At 32.9% G+C, this 11480-nt stretch overlaps 2 protein-coding genes across 6 annotated transcripts in view; one reads left to right on the top strand and one right to left on the bottom strand.

Moving 5' to 3' along the window:
• The first annotated feature begins 20 nt into the window (after positions 1 to 20).
• On the top strand, positions 21 to 1763 carry L(2)k09848 (WD repeat domain 74 lethal (2) k09848). The gene is made up of 7 exons (XM_072905725.1): positions 21 to 185; positions 340 to 487; positions 595 to 690; positions 770 to 1076; positions 1152 to 1249; positions 1334 to 1535; positions 1629 to 1763. Exons 1-7 carry the CDS (start codon positions 128 to 130, stop codon positions 1725 to 1727), a joined length of 1008 nt encoding a protein of 335 aa, XP_072761826.1. The 5' UTR covers positions 21 to 127; the 3' UTR covers positions 1728 to 1763.
• A 364-nt stretch (positions 1764 to 2127) lies between these two features.
• Snf4agamma (SNF4/AMP-activated protein kinase gamma subunit) overlaps positions 2128 to 11480 on the bottom strand; it is a 42566-nt gene continuing 33213 nt past the window's right edge. For all 5 annotated transcript variants that reach the window (XM_072905704.1, XM_072905700.1, XM_072905702.1 and 2 more), the window contains exons 9-16: positions 10671 to 10719; positions 6204 to 6341; positions 5944 to 6096; positions 5635 to 5813; positions 5361 to 5564; positions 5125 to 5271; positions 4890 to 4983; positions 2128 to 4500 (exon numbers count right to left, since the gene is read on the bottom strand). In XM_072905704.1, coding sequence (XP_072761805.1) covers positions 4193 to 4500; positions 4890 to 4983; positions 5125 to 5271; positions 5361 to 5564; positions 5635 to 5813; positions 5944 to 6096; positions 6204 to 6341; positions 10671 to 10719 — 1272 coding nt within the window. In that variant the 3' untranslated portion in view covers positions 2128 to 4192. The remainder of the gene's footprint in view (positions 4501 to 4889; positions 4984 to 5124; positions 5272 to 5360; positions 5565 to 5634; positions 5814 to 5943; positions 6097 to 6203; positions 6342 to 10670; positions 10720 to 11480) is intronic.

Here is an 11480-nt window from a genome sequence, read left to right as displayed (position 1 = left end):
CACCTACTTACGTACCTACACCCTACACCTTTTGACGCACGATGCACATCGTATGTACATACATCGCGCACAAGATAAACCTAAGTAATTAATACTAAGTAACTTTTCATCGGTTTCCGCACTTAAAATGAGTTACAAAGACAATTTTAACATTTTCGTGGGTGGAAAATCGGGTGTTTTTAAAGGTAATGATATACAAATTTTGCAAATGTATTTTAAATTAATAAATGCAGGTTTAACCTACAATTGTAGGTTATGTAACCTATTTTTAACGAAATGTCTACATGTTAATTATTTTGCATCTCTTTGTTTGCGTATAAAATGTAAATTGGAGTGTAGGAATAAAAGTTGGAAGGAAAACGGATATAGTAAAAAATATACAGGACTTGGTCTCTATCACGGAAGATGATCGAGTGACAACTATCGCATGGGGCAATGATGACGAACAAGAAATTTTAATAGCGTGTGGTGTAAAGGGAGATAAAAGGTGAGAAAAATATGCTCGACTAATTTATATATAATAAAAGTCTCAAATTTTTGCTTCTCTCTAAGATAAAATTTAGTTGCAATTTTCACTTTTTTTTTTTCTTACAGAGTAAAAATATATGATTCCGATAGTTTAGCACTCACACGTTCGTTTCCATGTAATACAGGCAAAGGAAGCGTTATTGGAATATCACGATACGATAAGTAAAGTTATTCAAACATAAAAATGGATATATTAATACGCATCGACATTACTCTTAATAATATAATTATGTTTCGTCAGATCTATTTTGATAGCAGTCAACTCTGGAGAAGTGAGTTTATGGCCATTTGACAAAAAGGAGGAAATATTAATAAATGCTGGAGAAAATTTGAATAGAATGCGTCACTCGTGTATACAAAAAAACATAATAGCAACTGGAGGACTAGAAAATAGATTAAAATTATATGATCTAGAAAAACAAGAACTAGTATTCAGTGAGAAAAATCTTTCGCATGACTGGCTGGAATTAAGAATACCAATTTCGATATCGGATTTGAATTTTTTGCCAGGAACCCAACAGATAGCCACAGTTGGCAGATACGGACATGTAAACAATAATTTTTTTGTTTTTGTAAAATTAATTTCGCATTTACAGTCGTAAAAATACAAATTATTTATGCAGGTACGTTTATACGATCCAAATGCGCAAAGACGTCCTGTAATAAATTTAACGATTCAAGATGAAGCTTTGACTTGTTTAAGCACGACTCTTAAAGAGAAGTAAGTTTTGTGTGTACACGTGTGTCTATAAATTTTCAATTTTTTTTTTTCTCACGAATACGTTATAATTGCTATGTGTTATAGACATATTCTAGTGGGTTCGGGTAAAGGTAGGATGAATCTCGTTGATCTAAGAAAACCAAGCACCGTATTGAATACATACAAAGGGTTTGCCGGCGGTATAACCGGAATAGCTTGCAGCATGAATAAACCGTATGTTGCGAGCGTGAGTCTCGATAGATATTTGCGGATACATCATATCGATACAAAAGAACTTTTAAAAAAAGTAATTTCTTCCTTTTTGTTTTTTCTTTTCCAAAATATGACAATATTTAAACCTTCACAAAACTTTTAATCTCTATTTTATATTATATTACAGATTTACTTAACATCGAGATTAACGTGTTTGATAATGAGATCGGATTTTTCTATAGAAACAAAAAATGAGCATGGCTCTGCAAAGAATTTGTTAACGTGATTTTATATGAATAAAAAATTTCGATTTATATTTTAAGCATGCGTTCGTGTAAATTCGTCCTCACACATCCTACAAATCTCATGTCTTTTCAATACTTGATACTAAAACTACAAATTATGTATTATACATAATTTATTCTAAGATGCATCATTTTTTCAGTTTAAAAAAAAAGTTATTTAAATTATTTGGAATTTAGAATGTTTTCACATTTTGAAAAAATGGATTCGGACGTTGGTATCTAAAGACAGAAATGTAGAGTTACTAAATAAAACATTCATAGAAAATATATATATATATATATATATATATATATCTGGTCTTGATAAGGCTGTCGTCTCGTATTTTGAACTTTAAATAGAAACAAGGATTGAACAAGGAGCAAAAATAATATACCAACATCATTGGTTCAATTATAATTATATATAATGCATAAAAGCATTGTTTGTTAATTGTTTATTGTACAGTTTAGTTATCATTAATATTTCATTGATAGTTATTTTGGTTCTTAGATGCAGCGTGTACCGAGTTCAATCGCTTATTCCTTTCAACTCGTGTGTCTCTCTCTAATATTATATACATACATACATATATATATATATATATATATATATATATATATATAATAAAATCAAAAGAACCGCTAAATGTTTTCTCGGATTACTTCTACTGTGCCCTCAACAAGTAACAAGTTGTGTCAAAGCCAAGTTTACAGCGTACGCTGCGTTGCAGCTGTATAATTTTTAATAACTTTAAGAAGATGGTAAGTGTGGCAACTCGCAAGATGTTGCGACAAACGCATTTTGCACTAAAAAGAAAAAATTAAAAAAAAAAACAAAATAAATAAATAAAACAACGCTCGCAACTATAGCACATTAAATAGTACTCTTCAGCTGTACAAAAAGTTCTTTGTTCACACTACGTTTCTCCTATCAATTAATACTAATATTCAACTTTTCGTATTTTTCTGCGACTACGCTTACATCTCGAATAGAATATTTGTATTCCATGTGTCTCTCTTTAAAGATATACTTATATATACATTTACTACATTTACAGGCACTATCTTCCTTCAAAATCAAATAACTATCCTTATAATATGCCACCTGCATGATTATGAAAATGAATAAAGATCAGCGTAAAATTTATACTTTATAAAAAGTGTTTGCATAATTTGAGATAAAATTTTTCTGAATAGTACTCGTCTTCGATTATAAGAATGCTTCTTCCTCTTTTATCGTAAAACTTTTTCATGTAAAAATAATATTATACTTATATATTCCGGCCAAAAAAAAAAAACTCCTTGTCATCATAATTTGCATTTTCCTTACAAGATATGACACAATAATTATTTATACAATAACGTAGAATTTTACTCACTGTGTTATAGAAAGAAAATTTGATACATGGCAATATAAAACTTTAATGCTATACATACCATTGATGAATAAAGCATTTTTATTCATCACAGAATATATGTTTCTCTATAAGTCACCAGCGGTGTTAAGGTGATAGTTATTATGCAAGATCAGTAATTAAAAGTTAGACATTTGTTAGCACATTTCCAAGAAAAATTAATAAGAGATAAAAATGGACTGTTTTAGCAAAAGAGGAAACTTAAATTTATAATTAAATTGAAGATATGTATTATGATGATTAAAAAAAAAGTTTCGCAGCATATGTAAAAAAAATTCGTCTTTCATGAAGAAAAGAGAATCTTCCGCAGAGTTTATTTTTAATCTTGACATATTTTAATTATGTGAAATCGAAAAGTATATCTACAAAATTATATTATATTTACATTTTTCAAAGGATGAAATAAACAGATTGTATAATATAAAGAATATAAGCACGATTAGATTGTAAGATATCGAAATATCTCCAAAAGTTCTTCCAAAATGTTCTTTCGAAATTCATCTTTCCTCCAAGTGCTCGATCATTGAAGGGCGCAGAGAATTATATTCTGAGCAAATAACGTCGCAGCTATCCTATCGTCCCTGGCAAAAAGCTCGAATGTCTAATGTGTATAGCACGTCTGTATAGCATTTGTACCATAAAAAATTAAGCTTAAGTGATTTTATACATCATACAGAGCATCGCGTCTTTATTACATTTCATACATTGCGCGCCCGGCGAATTCCTTCATTGCATCTATTGCTCCACGTCTTAAATGGGCATCTCTTATCATTCACAATATATACATCTTTTCCCCTTTCCTCCTTTCCTTTTCTCTCCTTTCTTTTCCTTTTTTTTTCTTTTTTCTTTTCTTTCTGGCGCGAGTCGTTAATCAGCTTTGCTCGTATACTTTGCAAAGAGCATGAACAATAACAACAAAGAATGTACAAATATGCAGTCCTTACGTTATTACAGTCCGCCGCTGCTGTGATTAAAGCAAAACGGCGATCCAGTTGAGAAATTAATCAATATTAATATAATGTGTGGCGAAACGTGAAACAACAACCCCAGGCTCATTCCCCACCTGAAACACCCGAGACACATATGTTTATTACGTCCCGCCACGCTGCATCTTGACTTTGATTCACTAATGTCGACTGAGGCTCCGAGAGATCCGACGTAACCGGACTAAGCGGTGGACTAGGTATCGCGGGCGCTTCTTCGGACCGATTGCGATCCGTCATCTCGGTGACATCCTGTTGTTCGACTTCGCCGTCGGGAAGTGATGTTTCCGACTGTGTGGAGCTGGGAGCCTTCGACAGGAGAGAATCATGCGCTCGCAAAGAAATGGAACAATCTTTATTGCTATTAGCATCCTCACCTAAAAACAACAAATTAAGATATTAATAAGATTCTGTCGAAAACAAAATATGTCCAATTTTATGCTATAGCTCAAAATCGCATGTGTCATAATTTACTTTTAAATCAAAATTAAAACGCTCAATTTTAACTGTAAAAGTAATAAAGTGAATGTGTGTGTGTGTGTGTGTGTGTGTGTGTGTGTGTGCGTGCGTGTGCGCGCGCGCGCGTGTGCGTGTGTGTGTAAGTGTGACATAAAAAGCTAGAAAACATAGAAATGCTACTCAATACTACGATATACCCTTCAAGATTTATTGTGAGTGAACAAAACACATTTAATACAGTTATTAAAAATTCCTTGCGAGAAAAAAAATATAAATAAAAATAAAAAGAAAAAGAAACCGGACATACCGCAAGGCCTAAGAACGAGGTAGAAGAGCAGATCAGAGAGAGATATTATACCAATCACTTTATCGTCATCGTCGATCACTACTAATCTATGAACCTAAAAAAAAAACATAAAACAGAAAAATGTAAGCCTTATTTATCTTTCAATAATTTTAGCATTGATAGGTCAAGAACAATTATGCTCAATTTAAAAAAAAAAAGAAAAAAAAAGTAAATAAATAAATAAACGCTTCCTTACTTCGGCTCTAACAATCCTTTCCATTACAGTAAACAATGTCTCGTCTAATTTGCAACTTTGAACACCTTCAAACCATTCATTGCGGTGTTCGTTCGCTTCACGCAGTGAAACGTCTAAATTATTATACGTCTTTTCCGCAGCCAAATTCTGAAAAGTTAATAATGTATAAACATATCGACGTACAATCTCTTATACGGATGTGAGATTTAAAAAAAAGGGAAAAAACCGTGACTTACAATAACATCAAATTTTGAATAAATGTTAACTAATTTTCCCTCGGAATCGACAATTGGTAATGCCGAAACTCTCCTTTCCACAAATTTTTTCAAGGCTAAAATTATGCTAGTTTCTTCCGTAGCTGTTTCTATATTTTCAAAAGTGCCTATCCTCAACTCCCTCAACGTTTTATTGGTGAAAGATGGTTTTGGTAACTCGTGAATCTGTAATTTATAAGTCAGAGATTAAAATGGATAAACATTTATTCGACATACATGTAATATGCATACTCACATATAAGAAAAGGAACCTAAGTATTCGTTTATGTGTCAAGATATAAAGAACGTTTCCGGTATCGGGGTCTATCACAGGCAATCGGTGAATTCTGTTTTGTATCAAGGTCCTGATGGCCTCGTACAGTGACGCATCTGGTCCAATACTTACGAGAGGATGAACTTGATCCTTTAAAACTTCTGAAAAATCAACACAGTTCTTAAATAAATATAATTATTTCATTCCCCGAAAAGATATTTTAAAACGAGAATTGTATAGATTAATCATCCTATAATTTAAAATAATGCCATGTCTCGAGGAAAATCTTACTTCTCCATGTATCCAATTCATGTTCTTCTAATTCGTCCATTGTCACCGACGGACTGGTGTAATACATTTGGAGTATTTTTATAAAATCAGTTATAGTTAACATGCCGATAAACTGTTGTCGAGAACTGTCCCATAACGGTGCGGCTCTCACACCTGAAAACATTTCGGTATTATTATTATTATTATTATTATTACAAACGCTACTTCTCTCATAACAAAACTATTCAATTGTCCCTTTAATCGAACAAATACAAACTCACCGTTATAGACGAGAGCGAAGAAGGCCTTTTTAACGAGTAAATGAGTGTCAAACACGACTAGTTTGGCGCTGGTCGGTATTAGGTCGTAACATTTGTGAAACTTGAAGAATTTGACAAAGATCTGCGATTCGTCCTCCTCTGAAATCCCAAATAGTTGACAACAGTAAAGAAGAGCCTTTTGATTTCGACGAAACATTTTCGAGACGCGCAAAAATCTCACGCAGCGTGGTATATATGTTTAGATTCCTTGGAATCTTTACTCGTATAAAGTACTATTATACTATTATACTTGTATCGAACGTACGCAGCTTGTATGTTTATTATATTGTGTACGTTTTTGTGTTTGTCTCTGTCTAGTATTTAATTAATTAAAGACTTGTTGCGCGCGGATTAAAATTTTACATGATATAAATTCGCGAGTGAAAAGTCATCTCAGTATTCTTATTCTACCATTTTTTTCTTTCCTTTTCCTTTTTTTTTTTTTTTTTTTTTTTTAAATAAAATTGAACAAGTCACTCTATACACTCCACACTCATTGTCATAGTAAGATTGTTGCTTTTGTCAGTCAGATAAACATCCACAATTGAAATATAATCACTGTCAATATGTTGAGAAAATATATATTAATACGCATCTTTCGTTTGATAATAACAATATCAGCAATATCAATGACCCAATTTAAGGCTCTTACGGGCTAACGATATTACGCGACGCAGTAATGAAACACGATTGAATGATCGATAAATTAGGATTAAGCATTTCGGAAGCTCGATTATACATACAAGAAGGACGGTGTTCATAAAATGTCGAGCGATACCAGACTGAATATTTTAAAATATACATAAGATAAATAAAGAATTGCGATATTTACATAAGACAGATAAAAGTTATGCTATCACGGCAGGCTTACGGTAGTTTCAACAGTTAGAAACAATACTATAATACTATAAGAGGAAGAGGATGAAACTCTTACACACAAACACATATATAACATTATAAAAGAAGGAGAGTGCGCCTCAAATACACATATAGTTAATGAAGAATTTTTAAAGAATTCAATTACGTGTAAAAAGTGGTACATATATAAAATAAATGTGTATATATATATATATATATATATATATATATATATATATATATATATATATATATATATATATATATATATATATATATCTTTTACTCAGATTTTTATAAAATATAAACAATTGTTATTATATATATTATTATAAAAATTAGATTCTTTTTTTTTTTTTTTTTTATAAAAAGGTTCAAAAAAGAAAATGAAAATATTATGTAAACAGAACAAACAAATCCAGTCACTAATTTGTTATGTATGCACACGATTAGAGAGAAAAGGTGTGTTGAAAAATGAAAATCAGTAAATGACAGTAATATACCGACACAGCACAATTAGCAATTTCACAATGCGCACTTTTGGGAAAAGCTTGGTAAACGCGTTCAGCAATGCTAATTTTTAAATGTGTTTAAGAGACGGGTCTCGGTTGCGATCCCGCGACCCATTAGAAATGTGTATGTATTGCGGAACACGATTATATATATTATACACACAACTAGTTGAAGACGAAGGAGAATGCGAGAGACGAAATCGGAAACGAATTAGAACTAGGCGAACAACAAACTGAACGAGCTAATATACATCGATTAGCATCGCGCGCATGATGCGTGTATAGAAATAAAAATATACGAAATTCTCCTTATACGTACAACAACGTTCTCGCACGCGTCAAAATCACAGACACCGCCGTGTTTTGTGTTTTATTGTTGAGAAAACTCGATAAATTGTACAATTTATCAATACAATTTGATAACGCGTGCGATATATTAATATATATCTTTCGAGATATATATTAATGTCGATTAGATTAACGATTAACATTGGCAGAATAAGAGCGTAAATATATAAAATTTCGTGAATATATTATAATATATTATAATATAAAGCTCCCGAGGGAATGAACGATTTATTATTTATTCTTTTTCGATATATTCTCTATAGATAATTTGGTAGTTTTTTCGCGTTACGATCGCGCCCGATACCTTTGGAGAGGATCCAAGCGAGCTCGTCCTCGAGAGGTGGGTTCTCCAATTCAAATTCCTTGATGAGATCTTTCGAGTACACGGGATCGTCGTCCTGATGCCACCAGGCAGCCGCGACCTGCCTTAAAGCAGCGCGAACACTTTCGGAATTTGAGTAGTAGTGTAAGGTCAGCATTATTTAACATCGTCGACGAGCTTATGATATTGAACCATCTCACGATTAACAAATTGTCCCGTATATACTCTTGATCGTTTCCGTTTTAAAATTCTGAATATTTCTTGGAGATTTTCAATATTTAAAATAAAACATTAAAGATCATTATCCGGAAAAAAATGAGCGTACTCATTACGCTTTATTACGTGGCAGGCACACACGTCTTGCGTTAGTACAGCATTCATATCAGCTGAAACAGCAGAGTTCTTTTTTTTTTTTTTTTTTTTTTTTTCAATTTACTAAACAAACAACAACGACAACAACAACAATAATAATTAACTCTTCGCAATTTCTCATCGTTTGAAAAATTCTCCCATCACTAAAATTCCATTATTATGATTTATGATGTGACGTTGAATATCTTCACCCTCTTTATTCTCTCTACGAAAAATATGTCTTGAGAAGCGTGAGCTTCGTCGCCGGCGAACGCAACGACTGTCTAGTCGCTTCGGGTGTTACTCTTTCATCTATCTCCATCTCTTTCCTTTTCTCTTTCGCTCTTGCGCTAGTTTCTATTTCTTTATCGTCATCGTCAAACATCGTGCCAGGAATAACCGAGAAGACCCGGTGCGTCTTGCCAAAACGAAAAGAACGAAGCGCACGCGCACTACGCTTCCTTTCGCGCGTCGCGTCGGGATGTTGTTTTTAATAATCAAATCATACCGCGATGACGAAAGAAACGCCTACATAGGGGCGGTAGACTGTAGGCTACTTGTTAGCAAGGTTGAGGGACTGCTTTATCTCTGATTTTACCGACCTGTCCTTCATCTTCAGCGAATATATATTAATATATTCGTATTACGCTATTCTTTCAAATTTGATTTCTTCGTCCTTCTTCGAAATCTACACGTGCATACTTATTCAAACGGTTTTACTAACGATAAGATTAAATTTACGTATTAAAAACTACAAACAATAATTTTGAAGAATCGAAGAGATCAACGCAAATTCTGTTACGTAATAACTTAGTAGTATGTACCTTCCCCCGCCCTCCCTTCTTCTCTATTCTTATTCTAAATATTATACGACCTAGACCTACATAGAAATTGCAGATGTGAGTGCAACGTAGAATGCAAGTTTACTGTACGATGAAGTGAAGCTGTATCGCGAATCCCCCCCCCCCCCTCTCTCTCTCTCTCTCTCTCTCGCCCTTTAACGCCAGCTGGCCTCCCGGGAGCTCATCGATCGCGACTGTACACCAGGATACGTCGGCAAGACCTAGTACCACAATTTCAAGGGGAAAGCTATGCGAGCTTGCAAAACACGTGGAAAAAAACTGTGTGCCGCTGTTGTTTAAACAACACGTAAAAATTGTTAAATTTGGCGTTAAAATGTGTAATAAAAGACGCTATTATTAAAAATAATAATAATAATAATAAATAAATAAATCTAAAATAATCTAAAATCTAAAATATAAGTTGTCGCTATCAAGATATATTATATACAAAAAATATAATTTTATATATATCTTATTGCATGTAGAACTCTTTGAGAGTTTCTTTTTAATTTTCTTAATTAATTAATTTATTAAATTAATTAATTAATTAAGAAAATTAAAAAGAAACTCTAATTAATAATTAATAATTTATGAAATTAATTAATTAAAGCAGAAAAATGGAGAAAAAATAGTGCAAGTTGTGTGAGGCCTCAAGGATTTTCAACCGTTTCCTCGCATCGTGAAATTAATTTGTTTGAGAATCTTTGCGTTTACAAATTTTTGCGAAAATTTGTAGAAAAAAAATTTTTGTCAAACGTCCGATGCAAAATCTATTTTTATTTATTCCCCCCCCCCCCCCCCGATAAAAGGAGACTTTTCCTCTTGACACATATACATTACATCATCTTCATTTAGTATTTAATATTCAATATCGATATTTTTCAAAATCGATACAATCAAGTTAATTTTCTTTTTTTTTTTTTTTTTTTGGCGCACGCATAAGATTCTATACTTTACGTTTCAAAAATTTACAATTTATTTCTTTCATATTCATTATAAACTTTCAGATTTAATTATGCGTGTAAGATTTTTAATTTCGAGATTTTTAAATTTTAATTAAACTACGCAACTTACGAATTGTCGTCCTTTACACGAGAAAAAAAAAAAGTGTGGTAATTTGCTCTGCGGCAAAAGTGACACCCAAAAGGAGTATCACTTTGATTAGAAAATAATTGTCGCATATAACACAACTTACCAAGATCGGACAGTGAGACTTTCTCCAGGAAGGGATCCACCACTGGCAGCTGTAAATTAGAAAAAAAAAACACATTTGTAACACTTTATTCCAATCGTTTTATAATCTTGATGTACTTATCACTACGTGCGATAAAAATTTGCTAGAAAGAAAGAATAAGGTAATAATAACGTGGAGAGAATAATTGTAAAACTGCTATTGCCATTAAATGCTCATGATGACATTCGCGTCCTTGAACCACGACACAAGCATAACAGTGCTTTTTTTTTTTCAATTATTTCGAGCTTGTCTGTAAGAAAATATACCAGAGTCCGTTTCAGCAAGGACCTCGGGCTGAAGGTATGTCGTCTCTTGATTTTTGTGTACCAGTTGGTCAAAACTCCGGAACTCGTAGTCTGCGCCACATCCGAGCTCCTAGCGATACTTCCGGTCGGTTCGCTCGTTTGACGTCGAAACAACATTTCGCGTATGGATTAAAACCGACGACTGAATTTTGGCGAGGCTATTTTCAACGTAATGCCTCGTCTATTCTTGAAGGATTTGGAAAAAAAATTGTGCGTTCGATAAGAGTTTATCAACGTATTGCGTCAAGTTAGCTCTTTTATCGAGCAGTCTCATTAGAGGTATCTTCATTGTTGTTCTTCGTCACAACGTCATCTTTTGTTTAAGAATTGACGGCGATGACCAAAGCAGTTGGATTCAACGCAGTTTCAAGCTAACTAGTCGAACTCTCGTCGGTCTCTTCGTGACCATCATCACATTGTCGTGGTAAGCGAATATATATATATATATATATGTACATACAACGTA

Source organism: Anoplolepis gracilipes, chromosome 14 (genome assembly GCF_047496725.1).
Source record: "Anoplolepis gracilipes chromosome 14, ASM4749672v1, whole genome shotgun sequence".
In the NCBI taxonomy this organism is placed as follows: domain Eukaryota; kingdom Metazoa; phylum Arthropoda; class Insecta; order Hymenoptera; family Formicidae; genus Anoplolepis; species Anoplolepis gracilipes.
Note: the sequence above shows the minus strand (reverse complement) of the source record. Positions and strands in the feature narration are given on the sequence as shown.